This window comes from Halichoerus grypus, chromosome 3, assembly GCF_964656455.1.
Source record: "Halichoerus grypus chromosome 3, mHalGry1.hap1.1, whole genome shotgun sequence".
Classification (NCBI taxonomy): domain Eukaryota; kingdom Metazoa; phylum Chordata; class Mammalia; order Carnivora; family Phocidae; genus Halichoerus; species Halichoerus grypus.
The window spans coordinates 5,037,507-5,053,614 of NC_135714.1; the positions used below are offsets into that span (position 1 = coordinate 5,037,507).

Genomic DNA, 16,108 nt, shown 5'->3' on the forward strand with positions numbered 1-16,108 from the left:
GGCCGTGCCCTCACTGGGAGCTTTGGCCAGAGGTTCATTTCTGTGGCCCTTGTGCCTGGCCCCAGGGAAGCCAGCTCGGGCCTAGGGACAAGCTGATGACTGATGTAGGGTCCCTGCTCTCAGGAGCCGGCATGCAGGTGGGGACGTGGATAGGAGACAAGTAACTCCCCAGTTGGATGCCAGGTGCCAGGGGGGAAGGTGCAGGCACAGCGTGTGTGCATGGAGTCGGGGGGTAGAGGGGAGCTACGGAGAGCTGAGCCAACTGAGTTGGCCCTCACGGGAAGGGCGTGTGAGGTGTGGACAACAGCCTGTGCACGGGCACAGGAGTGTGGGAGATCATACTGGAGCCAGAGCAGAGGGTGTGGCCGGAGAGAGGGCATTGGCGAGACAGGAGGCTTCCAGAGGGGCCAGGTTGCCAGGACCACGGTGTGGACCAAATATTGACTGCAATGAGGAGCAGGCTTTAGGGGACTTTAGCAGGAGAGGCTCAGGACAGGGTTTTGGGGAAATTATTCTAATTGCCTGGGAAAGAGAGAGAGAGAGAGATGGTGGAGGCACGGGGACAAGTTAGTGCTTTGGACAAGCAGTGAGTCGTGCCAAACCCTGACTCTGACGCTGCCTGGCTGTGTGACCTGGGGCAAGTGATTTAGCCTCTCTGGGTCTCAGTTTCCTCCTCTGTGAAATGGGAATGATATAGTACCAACCGACTGGGGTCGTTGTGTGGGCTAATTGAGTTAGTACGTGTAAAACACTCACAACGGTAACGGTAAATAATACCAGCTGCTTTCGTAAATATTAGCCTTTATTGCAAGATTCCAGGGGAGATGATGAAGGCTGGAGGTAGGGCACACTTGGGGAATACTGCAGAGGCAGAAATGACAGGCTCCCAGGACGGCTGCATGCGGCTCTCAGAGCCTCCCCCACCCCACCCCCCTGGACAGCCCAACAGCGACCGTCAAACTGCAGGTGGACGCCCGCTTGTGGGTTGTGAGATGAGTTCTGTGTTGCAACCAGCATCTTAAAAACGGAATCAACTAGGAAATAAGAAAGGGCATTAGTATACAAGGAGTGCTGTTTCATGAAATTTCTGTTTCCATGGCACATGTGTGCGTGTCACGGGACACGGGGGGAAAGTATTTTCTCAGAGTGGGGAGCAGTCAAAACAGCAGGAAAGGGGTGAACAGAGACAGGATGTGGAGCGTGGAAAGATAAGGAGCTCATTTAAATTGAAATTCATCTTCGAGATGCCAGGGAGACATGCAAGTGCATTCTCCCCTCTGCATTGAAGTCCGGCTGCAGAAAGTACCGTAATGTCCTCCTCCGCCCCCCCAGCATGCTCTCATCGGTGTCCCGAGAGGAGGTGTCCCCTGAGAGGTAGTGGCATTGTATGGGATCCCACCGCGAAGGATGTAATCTCTCCGTGGAAAATACTTCAATAAAGATGTGTTGGGCCATGCCCTATATCCATGTAGGATTTCCGAGGGGCCTCAGCCACAGCCCTTGCAGTCACGAGATGTTCCCAGTGTGAGTGGGAGACAGAGGACGAGAGTGGGAGCAGGGACAATGCTGTCGGGGGCTCAGAGGCACCGCGGGACCAGCAGGTCTGTAGGATGCTATGGCCTCTTCGGAACGCATGTCCTTATTAGCGTGTCATGTGATCTCTACACTCCTGGGAAGACCTATCAGGAAACCCCACTTCCAGATGAGGGGCACAAGTTCAGAGGGGTGGGGGTGCCTGCTCAGGGTCCCTCCGAGACCACTTGGCCCAGCTACAGCCCTGAACCTCTAGTAATGTCCAGGTTTCAGAGCAAGTTTTGTAGGAGTGCGTGGATGAGTTTTTTCCTGCCTTGTGTACCTGGTATTTGCCGAGTGGCAGTTTTGCCCTCTTGTCCTGTTCCCAGGAAAGCATTTGCATATGCAAAGTGACCTCGTTTCTGTAGTGACCTGTGGTCGTTCTGAAAGCCGATAAAGACAGACCAGTCGGGTGATGGAGCTGATTCCGGGATAGCTGGGAGCGGTTTTCCTGCCAGGGAATCGGACTCCAGCTTCATCTGCCCCACATCCCCCAAGAACAAGCTGTCAGACAAAGTCTGCCGAGCCGTCCCCGGGCTTACCTCTTCTACTGTGCTCTGTGCTGTCTTCTGTAAGCTCCCCTGGGCCACAGCAGCGGCCAGCTCTCGGCACACACTAGGGCCTGAGACAGAGCTTAACATGGAGACAGTGCCACCCTCGTGGAATTGGGCAAGGACTCCCGTTTTCACCCTGGCCGGGTCACCCCGGTCCAGCTTACAGCTCCAGGGCTGGCAGAGGGCTGGGTCCAAGAACAGAGAGATGTGTTGTCCAGACCTTGAGGTTCGAATCCTGGCCGTAGTGACCTGTAGCACAGTGATATTGTGCTAGCCGCTTCTGAGCATCCCAAGGGGTTAGTGACGGTGCCCAGTGCTTGGGGGTATGCACAATAAGGAACAGCTGCGTGCAGTGTCTCACCAGCCAGAAGCCAGGGCCGGCTGACCTTCGCAGGGCCAGGCATTAACCCTTTAGGGTTAGGGAAATGGAGAGATCTGGGACGTCCTGGGTGGACGTGGGGAAACTCAGGTGGGTCCAGGCCACAGTTCTTTACAAACTGGTGTGGAGGTATTCAGTATTGAAACCACTGGTGCGGCCCTCTCCGTGTGCACCAGCTGATGCCCACACGGCCCAGCACACAGTTTCCTTGCAAGGACCCAGGGAGCTCCCGGTGTGCAGGGCTCCTAGGAGGGTGAGGTGGGGGAGGCACTCCTCCCCTGCAAAATCTGCGCGGGCACCAAAAAACTCAGTAATGAAATAAATAATATTTGATGCAATATTTTAATGCAAAAATTAATGCATGGAAAAAAAAACCCATGCACAAAACATGGAAGTTTAAAATAAAGACAGTGTGAGCGACAGTGTGTCGGGGGCTGGCTTCCTGACGCCCTCATCCACCGCCAACTTGTAGGTTCTGGAGAAGGAGCGTGCGGCCCGGCGGCTGCGGGAGCGGCTGCGGCGCAAGGACGAGGCGCTGGGGCGGCAGGCGGCGGCCCTGGAGCGGGGTCGGCGGACCCAGCGGCTCCAGCTGGGCCTGTTGCGCGAGCAGGAGCGCGGCCTGCGGGAGCAGGTGCAGCGGCTGGAGCGGGACGTGCGGCGCCTCTGTCGCGCGGCTGGCCTCCTGCTGGCTGAGCTGGACGCCCCGGCCCCGGGCAGCCCCCGCCCCCGCCCCCTCGGCACGGCCGGCCCCCGGGGCGACCTCGGGGAGGCCGCGGAGCTGCGCGCCCTGCAGACGCGGGCGGAGCGTGGCGAGCGCGAGCGGGACGAGGCTGCGCGCCAGCTTCGGGAGCAGCGCGCCACGGAGCGCCGGCTCCGCGGGCAGCTGGAGGATCTGCGCTGCTGCGTCTATGAGCTCAAGCTGTCGGAGATCGGCCTGCAGGGCCAGGTGGAGGACCTCGCCCAGCAAAACCAGAGCCTGCGCGAGGCGCTGGGGGCCCAGGCCCCGGGGGAGAGAGCGCGCAGTGCCGCCGCTGCTGGTCCCTGCAGCCCGGTAAGTGGCCGCAACCCAGGGTGCGAGTGATTTTTCGATTTTTCTCTAACTTTAGCCTACAACCACGTGTTAATCACCAGCTCCTTTATTCCCCAGTCTTCCTCTTCATCCACTCATCCAACCGCAGCAGCCCCATCCATCCATCCTGGTTCCATCAGTCACCTACCCACCTAAATGCACAGCTAGTCATACACCTTCACCTACCCATCCTTCAGTGCAGTCACCCCACTAGCCATCTGTCCACCTTCTCATCCACCCATCCACCTGTCCACCACGGACCACCCCCTTGTTTGCACATCCATCCATCTGCTTGTCTACCTACCCTCCACCATCTCGTTCACCCTACCACCTGCCCGTCTACCCCTCCATCCAGCCACTCTACAGGGAGCCAACCAGCTACCCTTTACCCCGCGTATCATCCGCTCCCTCCTGTCCATTCATGTCTCCAGCAGTTAGAGTCCCCGCTGTGTGCCAGGCCCCGTGCCAGATGAGCCCCTTTGGGTGTGCACTATTGTGTAACTGCCATGTGCCCGTGAAGTCTTCCCAATCCATCCCCTCCGTCGAAGGTGACGACCCCTCTTCCACCTCCCGCACAGCCCCAAAGGGGGAGGTGGTTCCCTGCCAGGGGTGCTGTATGTGCATCTTCATTTCTCCTCCGTTAGACTGTGAGCTCCTTGAGGGCAGGGTCTGTGTCTGATGGGTCTTTGTAGCCCACACCATCAGCACACAGAAGGTCCCCAAGACTAGCAGCGGAAAACACACAGGGTTGGGTCCCCTTCTGGTTCTCTTATTTACTAGCTGTGTGACTTTGGGCAAGTTTCTTAAGATCTGCAGGCAAGGGCAGATTGGACAGCTGTTTATTCATTTGACTGACAGAAGAGTAAAAACTTATGTGTAAGATATTCCTGCTCTGTGCTCAGCACCCTCCTGGGAGTTTTCAAAGGCATTATTTCATTTAATGCTCAAGAAGACTATGAGGTGGGCACTCTTGGTATCCGCACCCCGCATGTAAGGAAATCGAGTCTCAGATCTGTTGTCACACAGCTAGGAGGGAACAGAACTGGAACTTGATCCAGATTTGTTGGGAGTCCAAAGCGCTCTGTTTCTCCTGCACCAGCCTGCCTTCCTGAAAAGAGAGAGTTAACTCAGCCCCTCCCAAGAGATCAAGATCCTCCTTCTTTCCACCAGGTCAATTTACATTGAAGGAGCAATCAGTGAGCAACGTTACCCAAAGAAGACTACTAGTTAAACAAACTAACAAAAAAAAGTCAAATTTTTCTTTGGGTAAGATAAATCTATTTCAAATTAGCTAGAATTTTAAATGCTCTACGGTGTCTCTCTGCTTAGATCATATTAATAATGAGTTTCCCTGTGGCCATTTAAAAAAAATTTATGTTCTTGTTTCTCTTCTGTGTGATCTATTCATTCTTCCTCCGTTCTATCCATCAGATAAAAGGAAACCAGTGTACATTTAATATTGGCACCTTATTGTAATTCTGGAAGATAAATCGTGATAGATGGAAATTGTCATTTATTGGGGCTGCTGTAATGAAGGACCATGAGCTGAGTGGTTTGAACAGCAGTTCTGGAACTTGAAGTCCAAAGTCAAGGTGTCGGCAGGGTTGGTTCTCTCTGAGACTGTGAGGGAGGGTCTGTTCCAGCCCCTCTGCTGGGCTGGTGGAAGCCATCTTCTTTCTGTGTCTTCCCAGTGTCTTCCCTGTCTGCACGTCTATCTCTGTGCCCAGTGTCCCCTTTTCATAAGGACACCGGTCACACGAATGGACCTCATCGTAACTAATTGCATCTGCAAAGACCCCATTTCCAAATCAGGTCACATTCTGAGATTCTGGAGATTAAGGCTTTAACTTGGGAATTCTGGGGGACACCATTCAACCCATGACAAGTGTCCCTCTGGATGAACAGTTATGAAGACCCGCATGGCGGTAAACTGTGGGTTCCAGTCCCTTGATGGTAGGAACATGTGCTCCTTTGCCAGCTTTGTGTGGGTGGATGCTGACGATTCCCAACACTCACTAGAGCATCTTTGTGCCAGACACTGTTTTCTGGGCTCTCTGTCACTGATTTAGCCCATCCACGATCTTCAGAGGGAGGCACTATTTTATTCTCATTTCACAGCTGAGGAAGTAGGGGCACAGAGAGGCTCATGACCTGCCCAGGGTCACAGAGATACAAAGTGGTGGGGTTCGTGGTGCCCCTCCAGCGCATACTGGTCACGGGCTTAGTAATTAGCATCTCATGGGTGCTCACTTGGTGCCTACGCTTGGCTTGGGCTTTAGCTGGGTACAGGGGCTGGAAAGTGCCCAAGACAGACCCCCGCCTGCACTGGATGACCAAGCCATCTGAGTGCAGGGCGTGGGGCTGAGGAAGGGGCCTGACAGCCTGTGGGTCACTGCTGGGGGCCCTGGCATTTAGAATGGGGGCTGGACCCAGGACCATGGGGTGTGACAGTCTGCCAGGCTCTGTCTTACTCTCAGAGGGCTGTGACAGTCCTGACTTGGAGCATTTTGGAGTCTAAAAGGGCCATCTTGAGAGCAAGAGAACAAGAGAGGGCTGCTGGGGAGATGTAAAGTGCCAGCCAGTTACTAGCTCGCGGGGAAGTGTAGCTGAGATTTCAAATTTAAATGCTAGAGCCTATTGATAACAAAATTGCCGGTGCCCTTCAGGGTCTTGGTGTAGAACTGAACACCTGAGAAACTGTAGGCAGAGTTCTGAGAACATTGCACGGGTGTGTGAATATTTGCTCCACTGTCCATGGCAAATGGAACCTTCCAGCGAGGGGACCGCCTCACAATGGCAGTGCTGGAGGAAGGCCTAGAAACCAGGAAACCTGGAGCAGTGTCTAGCCCCGGGCAGGTGTGCATCGGATAGAAAACCATTACAAATCATCAGGGAGCCCCGTCCCCCCCCACGCAGCGGCCCATTGGATACGTGTGATGACTCCCGCTGGGCGTCGAGGTGTGAGTTATGGTGATGTTAATCATCATGGGAAGATGTTTTACTTGCTTCGTATTTACAAACACTTTTCCAAACAGGATCTCATCAGTGCTGAGGTAGCCAGGCAGGGATCTGCATCCTTGTACCCACCCCACAGTCCAGGGGAGGCACATGACTTGCCTGGGATCACAACTTGCCAGTTTCCAGAGCAGATCACTCGGGACCCAGGTCCCTGAAGGAACGGGCCACGGCAGGGACAACCCCTGGCCTGGGGAGCTGTCTGGGGAGGGGGTTTCTGCTCAGGGTGTGGGTGAAAGGAAATTTAAAAGGACTGTGGTTTGCAAGACAAGAAAGGCCTGCCTGCGGATGTGCCCACTTTCTAGCGAGCGTGCCCTGAGTACCTGCCATGTCGCAGGCAGTGTGCGGGCACCGGGGCTGGAAGGGTGAGCCCGCTCTTTGAAAGCTTATAGGGGAGACAGACACAGGTGCGGCAGTGGAGACTTGGTCTGCAGACTGCTGCGGCAGGGGACAGCCCCGGGACCGTGGCCTGGCCTAGAGGGAGGCTTGTGCAGGGAGATGGGAAGTCACACACTTACAAATGCCAGTGTCAGGCTGTCGTGCCCGAGCTGAGATCCTGCTCCTGGTGACGGTAGCGTCGGGAATGCGGACGCTGTTGGAGCCTCTCCGCCCGGCAGTGTGGGCAGAGCGACCCCTGGTGGCGATTACGAGAATCGTTTCCTTGTTGGGCAGGTCCCAGGCGGCCCCTCCTGGCTCACTCTGCGTCTGTGCAGAGGTGACTCTTGCACACTTGGTATCAGGGGCTTTCACACAGGTGAGTGATGTCAAAAAAATAACGTAGCAAAGCCACAAAGGTACAAGTAATGTACAAGGAAATAAGAATGGTTAGTGGCCTTATGCAGAGATATCAAATGTGTTAGTTACAAAATAAATACGGGAAAGCTCGAGATTCTGTTCTATTCTGAATATTTGTCAGATGTTAAAGGCACCTCGGCACTGTTTATAGTTGGTGAACATTGGAAACTACCTAAATGTCCCATGAGAAGGAACGGCCTTTGTAAGTGAAGGCGTTCCATACGTCAGCGGTTATTAGACGGCTATAAAACACCACATTACAGAGGAACTTGTGGGGACATGGTCCTTCGATATCATCACATGAGAAATGCACACAGCAAAAATGGACATTCTGTAGAAACAGACTTTTGGAAGAATTTAAATGTCTCTGCAAAGAAGAAAGCCCGGAAGGGTATATTCTTTTTTTTTTTTTTTAAGATTTTTTAAAAATTTATTTATTAGAGAGGGAGAGCATGAGAGGGGGGAAGGTCAGAGGGAGAAGCAGACTCCCCGCCGAGCAGGGAGCCCGATGTGGGACTCGATCCCGGGACTCCAGGATCATGACCTGAGCCAAAGGCAGTCTCTTAACCAACTGAGCCACCCAGGTGCCCCAAAAGGGTATAGTCTAACACATGGATCATGTTTGTGTCTGGATTGCTCTGTATTCCTCATGTTCTTCTTTTTGCTTATCTTTCAAAATAATTGCACATGAAAGCTAAATTGCTGTGAATTGGAGGTCACTGCTCCCGTGAGTAAAGGAGGGCAGGAAGAGTTGACCAGACTGAGCAGAGAGGGGTCGACAGGGTGAGAGAAAGCCCGGATCCAGTTCAAGACCTGCGCTCTGGTTCTGTTCTCCCATCCCGTGTGCTGTGTGATCTCGGACAAGTCACTCTCCCTCTCTGAGCAGTGATTTTGTCACTTGTCACATGAAGGGGGGTAGCATCGTCTTCTATGATGGCCCCTCCTCCCCATCAGGTCACCTCCCCGAGGCAGGGGTTCTGAGTTTTATCCATGGTGGCATCCCCAGCTCCAGAACAGGGCCTGTCCCTTAGCTGATGCTCAGGAAGTATTTGTGGAACCGAGCTGAAGTCAGCTTGGGCATCGGAAGGAAATCCAAACGGCATAGAATGGTGCGGCAGAGTTGGTCTTTATGCTGCCCTCCCAGCTCTCCTTGGCCCGCTCCTTTGTCCTCCTTGCTATCGCTCTCCTGCTGGCTTCCAAGCGGAGTTTCTGTTTCTCCCATTCTCCATCTGGTTCCCTCCTCTTCCTCTCATTCCTTTCTCTTCTGCCCTCTCTCTCCTCCACTTCCCTTCTCTGCCTCTTTCCAGTGGTGCCCATGAGACACTGGCAGAAGTGCTTCATTCTGATCACGCGGGAAGCAGGCGGATCAATGCAAGAGGCGGCACCAGGCACCGCGGGTCAGTGGGCCTGGCGCCCACAGCACGATGCTGGCACCCAGGCCCGTCTGGCTGCAGGGGCTGTGGGCTGAGGCCCTGCTTTGTGACCGTTACAAGCTTCTGGGTGATTCTACGGTGCGGCCAGCGTTGAGATTCCTGGTCTGTGAGGATGCTGGACATGACACAGACAACGGGAAGGTCCCAAACTCAGCGTTAGGAGGAGATGCTTGAGGGAGAGAGCGGACTTAATTTGGGGGAGGGCCAGGGAAGGCCTTGTGGAGGATTTGGCCTTTAAGCTGAGCCCAGAGGGGAGCTGGTTAGCTGGGCAGAGGGGCAGAAGGAGAGGCAGACAGCAGGCACTGGGGGCACAGGGCTCTGACACGGGGGGGAGCAGGGTCCCTTTAAGGAGCAGAATGAGGGTGGGGGCGATGTCCCCGGGCAGCGGTTTTCTCTTTCCGTATAGTGGGAAGCTTCAAAGGTTGGAAACAGGAGAACCACCTGATCCTGTTTCTGTTTCAGTGGGATTGCTCTGATGCTGAGTGGGGTGTGGAAGGGAGGGGCAGAGAGTGAGGTGCAGGCAACCCACATCCTTCCTAGGAAGACGTGGCATCCAGGCAGAAGGAACAGCATATGCAGAGGTGCAGAGGCAGGCACGAACCAGGGTGGGGAGGGGCAGGGAGGCTGCCATGAGCAGAAACCCGAGTGAGGAGCATCAGGGGCACCCCTGGCAGCCATGGATGGCCTACAGTACCCCACTGCAGCATTGAACTCATCCCAGACTGGGGGGAGCCAAGGGACGCCTTGTAGGTGGGAGAGTGCATGCCAGGAGGGCTCCCTGGCACTGCGAGCAGGACTGGGGGGCGGGGGAAGAAGGAGGCCTGGCTGGGAGTCGATGCAGGGCTCTGCTGAGAGCAGGTGAGGAGCTGGGGGGCAGGTGAGAAGGGGACGGACAGGTGTTACCTATTCACTTCTGTTTCCCCCCTCACCTAGAATAGCACCTGACACACAGTCAGAGCCTAATAAGTGCTTGCTGAGTAAGTGCTGAGCACCTGTCTTTCTGCAGGTTCTGCCTTTCCATCTAACTATCAAACATTTATTAAGCACCTAACGTGTGTCAGGCTAAGGTGGGGGTGCAGACCAGGTGAAGCCACGTTGAAGGCCTGAAGGACTCACGGTCTAGTGGGGGAGGCAGCAAGGGAAGCAAATAACACCCATTAGAACCTGGCTAGAAGGGGCGGGGGGGTCTTCCCCAGACTCGTCCCCAGCCCCTCGTGGACGATGGGTCAGAGCTGAGCTGTCCCTAAATAATGCTCTGCAGGGTGGGAGCCGGCTCAGGGAGGCTCCTCCCTGCACACCGGGCTTGCCTTTTGGGAGAGGCCAGGGGGAGGGGGTGCCGCCCGGAGACACCCGACTGCAGCATTGGGGACTTGTTGACGGTTGAGGGACAGGTCCGCCCGGAGCCCCTGGGCAGACCCCTGCCTCTGCTGTATGGGACCCAGAGGAAGGAGAGGACCTGGGAGCCTGTGGTGCCCCTCTGGGGAGCCCAGACGCATCTTGGCTGGACAGACAAGCTCCCCAGAGAATGGGCTGCCGCGCCTCATGTCTGCTGAGCAGAGAGGTGCTAGCAGGAGGGAGTTTGGCCCGCAGGACCAGGAGCACAAGGCCACGGTCAGGCCGCGTGCCCTCTGCTTTCCTCAGCAGGGGTGGGGATCTGGCTCCCTCCTGGAGTCGCTGGGGCTGGGCTGGGCTCGGAGGGAACCCTTCCGCTGTGAGGACACTCACCAGCTCTCTTCCTGTGTCTTCCTCAAGGATGCTCTGAGCCGTATTCAGGATGAACCACTGTCCCCGGCCAGGGAGGACGCACGGGATGCCTGCAGAAGACAAGGCCCGCAAGCCCCCCTCTGCTCCGCCCGTGCCGCTGGACCGGGGGGCTCTGCAGGTGTGCGGGGTACCTGCAGGGACACCAGCTGACAGGCTAGCTCACCTAGGACGATGTGCCGGGGGCCGGGGGCGGGGGGACTGCCCGCTCCTCAGACAGGAAGCTGAGGCTCAGAGAGGTAGTGTCGCTTGCTTGATGTCACACAGCTGGAGAAGGTGGGCTTAGAGCCTCAACGTCCATGACAAGGCCCTTGACTTGGGCTCAGCTGACCGGTGGGCTCACTCCTGTTAGCACCTCACCGCCCGTGCCAGCGCGGGGCGGCGGGTGTCTCGGAGGAGGGCTCTTTGCAGGAGGCCATGGGATGACTGTCCTATCCCCACCCCACTCCTGACAGCTCAGGTGTGCGACAGGTGCGAGGTTTCTGGGCGCTGCTGGGGCTGGGGAGCCCCTTGTCCCTGACTTGTCCCTAATGGGAACCAGTGTCTCTGATCACAGTCTCGGGCACGGCTTCCGGATTCCCTGCGACAAAAGCCACTATACTCGGGGAGCCCCAAAGCCACGATGTCCCACTGGGAGTCTGTGGCTTACTTACAGTCTGCCAAGGCCGAATGTGGTTAGAGATGAGGGGGTTATTTATAGCCAGCAGTGCCGCTGACCCACACAGCTGTCATTCCCCCACTATCCTATTTCTGGGGGACAGAGCTGGCAAGTCACATGGTCAAATTTGTCCTCGGCGAAGAAGGAGGGGCCCGTCTGGTGGTGAAGCCAAGACCAGCTCCTTTCTGCATGCCTGCCGTGCGGGCGGGGCTGGAGGCAGGGGATTAGGACCCTGTGGGACCCTGAGGGTGCCCGGGTTGAGGGAGGTGTCATGGGATTTGCCACCTGTGTGAGCTTCGTGGTCGGCAAAGGTGGCTTCCAGACCCAGTCCACTGCGCGTCAGAGGACAGAAGTCATTCCCAGTCTCCGAGCCGTGATTTCCTTACCTGGCAGGTGGTGGTGATCCTTAGGCCACCTCGGGCTCGAGCGCCTTGAGTCAGTGAGAAGTGCCAGGTCATCCCAAGAGCTGGGGGCTCAGTTGCTAGTGGCAGTTGTGACAAAACTCCCAGGAGGGTCTCATTAACTCCTGGGGTCCTCTCGCCTCCCAGGCCAGCCCTCTGAGGGCCACTGCTTCTGGGGATGCGTCGGGGCTGGACAAGGCCCCTCTGTTTTGGTGCCAGGTCTGGAGACCACGGATGAGTCCCTGGAAGACGTCACAGGATCTGACTGTGGACCGGTGAGGCCGGAGGCTTCCCGTGTGCCCCGGGGTGCCAGCCGGGTCTGACCAGCCCTACTGCATGTGGGAGGTGGGAGAAGGGGCTAAAGAAGGGTTTGGAAGATAATTGAGAGGGAGGTTTGAGGAAACAGAATGGATTACTTGCATTGAAGAAGTGTATGTAAAAATATAGTTTAAAATATCTATGAAATGCATCTTGGGGGCCTGGCATTGGTCTAGGCCCAGGGCCCCGGCCCTCGGAGCGGACCGTCTACACCGCCCGTCCACTGAAGCCTTCCATGACAATGGAAATGTGCTACGCCTGTGCCATCCAGAAGGGGGGCCATGAACCCCAAGCTTCTGAGCTCTTGAAACATGGCTGGTGGCCTGAGGCTACGTGTTGGACCCACAGGGATAAAGGGGGGAGGCAGTGCACACACAGATACACAGCAGGCTGTGGGAGGGTGGGAGCACAGTAAAGGGGAACACACACAGCGTGGTGAAATGACCAGGGGGCTGCTGGAGGAAGTAACGTCTGAGCGGAGATGTGAATGGATGGAGGGTGAACCATGAGGGGATCCGGGGAAGGATATTCTGGGCAGAGGGGAGAGCAGGTGCAAAGGCCCTGGGGTGGTGTTGGGCTCGGTATGTTAGGGAGGCCTATAAGGCCAGGTGAGGAAACACCAAGAGCATCAGGAGATGAGGTCACAGAGGTGTGGGGGGCTAAATGGAGGAAGGGGCTGCTTCATACCTTCTCTTCTCTTCCCGTCCCTAGCCGACTCCTGCTGAGCGTAGCTTGGATGAACAGGCTCTCCTTCTCCTCTGTGGCTGCCCCCCGGGGCAGTACAGGGACGGCTCACCCCTCCCCGTGGAGCTGGCCTGGATTTTGGGGCAGAGGCTAGCAGCTGCCCAGGCCCAGGGGTCCTTTCTCCTGGTGCAGACGTCCACACTCCCTCCCTGGGGGCCAGCCAGAGACCCCTCTTCCCTGCTGCCGCTGCTCCAGGAGGCTTCTCCACAAGAATCCCAAATGCAACAGGTGCTGGATGCCAGAGCCATAGGACAGCCACGTCGGGATCATCACTGGGCAAGGAGCCCCAAAGCCCCCCTCTGCCAGGAGTCCCCACAGACTTCAAGTCGGCAATTTCCCAGGAGAGGGCCCAGAGATCTGAAAGACCCTCGGAAAGACGGAGGAGGACCAGAGTGGAGAATGGAAGAGCAGGGGGTGAGGCAGGCCTGGGGCAGGAAGGAGGAAGACGTCCACCGAGACGGGAGCAAGCTAAGTCAGGAAAGCCGAGTGAACCTGAACTTGCAGGGTGGTGTGCGCATCGAGAACGGGGCTTTAGAAACCCAGGCCTCTGCCTCCTGCCCTTGGCCCAGGCCAAATCTCCCACTGCCTCTTCTACAGGAGGTCTCAGTGTCAACGGAGGGGCCCAAACCCCTGAGTAGGAGGGGGAGGGTGGGAGGGCTTTCATCAGAGGAGGAGGAAGAGCACCCCACAGCCAGGGCCCGGGGTGCCCAGAGGCTGTCTCCAGCCAGTGCTCAGCTCCTTGCAGGGCAGGACAAGGAGGAAACTCTTGTGTGGGCTGGAAAGGCTCTGCATCTGCAAGAGGAAAGCCCTGGGGACGAAGGGCAAGAAGAGAAGGAGGAGGAGGCATCGCCTCTAGAAGGGTCCAGTCTGGGCCATGGGGATGTCCCGGAGGAGCCTGGCCCCGTGGAACGTGCTGGCCAGGATATGTTCTTCTTAGTGGCAGAGGGAGGTCTGACACCGGCTCCCGGATTGACCTTTTCACCCAAGGGGACTGAATCCACCAGTAACCCGTGGGCTCTGAGCAAAGGACCTGGCAGTTCTGAGCTCAGACTAGACGAATTTGAAAAGGAGATGGAAGCTTGTTTCCAGCAACTCTCCATCCTGGAGCTTGAGGGTGGGGGGCGGTGGCCGCAAGCCTCCACGCTAGCGGGAGAGAGCAGGAACTTGCCTTGGAAATGGCCCCACTGCCAGGGGAAGGCTTACTCCCGGCAGGCTTTGGGAAACCAGGGCTTGGATATTTGTTTGGCCAGGGAAGTCAAACCCAGGGAGGTTAGTGAAGAGATTAGACCAGGAGAGACGGAGGCCTTGGGAGCCAGCGCGGTTCTTCCTGGGATGGTGCCTGATTTGGATGACATGAGTCCGCGTCCCGAGGGGCCTGCTGAGCTGGGTCGGAAACGGCCACCGAGAGCCCTTGAAAGGCAGAAGAGAAGGTTCCAGCAGCTCATTTCTGGACTGAAAAAAGAGAGAAGCCAGGTTTTACATGACAACACCAAGCTTCGGGGCGACCAAGAGAGATGCCGTAGAAAACTACGCATCCTTGAAAAAGAGAGGGACAGAAATGGGACAAAGATCGCCATGCTTGAACAGGAAAACAGCACACTGTTAGGGGACATATCTCACTTAAAGGGGGAGCTGGACCAATGCTGGCAGGTCATTTCCGACCTTGAAGACTGCAACGGGAAAAGTTACGGCAAAATTTCTGAGCTCGAACAGGAAAACGAGAAGCTGAAAAGTCACGTGGCCCAGCTTCACAAAGCCACATGGGAGAGCCTCAGAAAATCCAAAGGTGTGATGGAGCGCGTCACCGTGGGAAACCAGGAGCTCAAGGCACTGATCTCGGAGCTCAGGGTCGGTTACAAGGAGCTGATGAAGGGCGTAGTGCTGGGAATAGAAGACATGGTCCGGGCCTTCAGGGGGGAGAATGCCCACCTTCTGCACAGGATCCGTGTCCTGGAGACGGAAGTCGCGGTGGGGGCGAGCACCGCGGTGGGCCATGTGGTGAGAGCAGAGGAGGGTCTGCAGGGGGAAAGCAAGATGCAGGGGGACAAGGAGAACGTTGTGGAAAGGGGGGTGCAGGTGACTCGGCTCTCAGGGCAACTGACCCCAAGAGCCCACGGGCTGCCCTTGGAGGAGAAATCGGGTCCAGCTGACAGGTGGATGGGGCCTTCCTTAGGCATGGAGAATTCCAGATACGATGTCAATTCTGGCGCTCCGTCCTTGGTCTGGGGAGGTGCCGAAGTGTCCAGTGCCCCTCAAGGACACATCAATGGAGCAGGAGTAAAAGAAGCACATTTGGAAGAGGAGGAGGAAAGACCAGGGTGTTCTGCGGGCCCAGGGCAAGCTCCGACCACCCCAAGCAATGGCCCTCAGGTAGGTTGATAATGCACAGCTGCTGCCTCGGCCTCTTGCTAGCTGTCTAGACTGCTGACCACCCCCTTTCCTCAGGGGAGGCTCCCCAGGCAGCCCTCGGGGGAGGTACCGCATCATCCCCACTTAGCAGAGAAGGAGGGCACAGGGATGTTGAGTACCGGGCAGTCATGCGGCAGGAGGGGCGGGGCTGGGACTGCCACCTGGGCACTCGCCCCCTGTGTTCCTGCACACAGCCTGGGACACTAGCCCGCCCCCTCCTTGGGCTGTTCCGCTGGGTATCGGGTGGGACAGCGGAGGGGCGGTGTTGGCACTTCAAGATCAGAGCTCATGTTTTCAGATCCAAGAGTTTATCAGGCAGTCCAAGTCCTAAGTCTGCACATTGGGTCTCTCTCTCTCTCTCTCTTTTTAAGATGTAATTGACATATAACATTGTATAAGCTTAAGGTGCACGATGTGTCGACCTGATACATTTATGTATTTCAATATGATTATCACCATAGGTTGGCTAACACCTCAATCATCCTCCGTGTTGGGTCTTAAAAAGGACAATGGAAAGAGCAGGGACTTAGGACTTAATCGGGGGTCAAACCCAGCTCTGCACTTAACCACATCTGTGATTTGGCCAAGACATGGGCATCCCTGAGTCATTGTCCACACGTATGGAGGGTTCTCGCTGTTCAGGAATCCCAGGATGAAATGCTCATGATATTCTCACTGTGGTCTTTGATGTCTGTAAGATGTTCAGTGTCGAGGCCTTTGTACCCACTCATTCATTCTCTCCCAGTCTCTCTCTCTCCCCCTTTCCCTCCCCCCCCCCGCCCCTTGGCAATTTTATCAGTCATTTCAGAAGATCCCTTTGGGTTTTGTCAGTTTTCTTCATTGTATGTATTTTATTTCCCTGGATTCCATTTATACCTTCATTCTTCCCTTTCTTTCACTTTCTTTTGATTTAGTTAGCTGTTCTTTTTTTTTTTTTTTTTGCTTCCTGTGTTGAAAGCTTAGATCATTGATTTTCAGCTGTTCTTTTGTGATCTATGCA

General features: G+C 56.0%; 1 protein-coding gene across 1 annotated transcript in view; it reads left to right on the forward strand.

Annotated features, from left to right (window-relative positions):
• Window positions 1-16,108, forward strand: part of C3H4orf50 (chromosome 3 C4orf50 homolog) — a 110,313-nt gene that overhangs the window by 9,895 nt on the left and 84,310 nt on the right. The window contains exons 4-8 of the mRNA XM_078068172.1: window positions 66-137; window positions 2,978-3,556; window positions 10,570-10,699; window positions 11,785-11,912; window positions 12,667-15,069. Coding sequence (XP_077924298.1) covers window positions 66-137; window positions 2,978-3,556; window positions 10,570-10,699; window positions 11,785-11,912; window positions 12,667-15,069 — 3,312 coding nt within the window. The remainder of the gene's footprint in view (window positions 1-65; window positions 138-2,977; window positions 3,557-10,569; window positions 10,700-11,784; window positions 11,913-12,666; window positions 15,070-16,108) is intronic.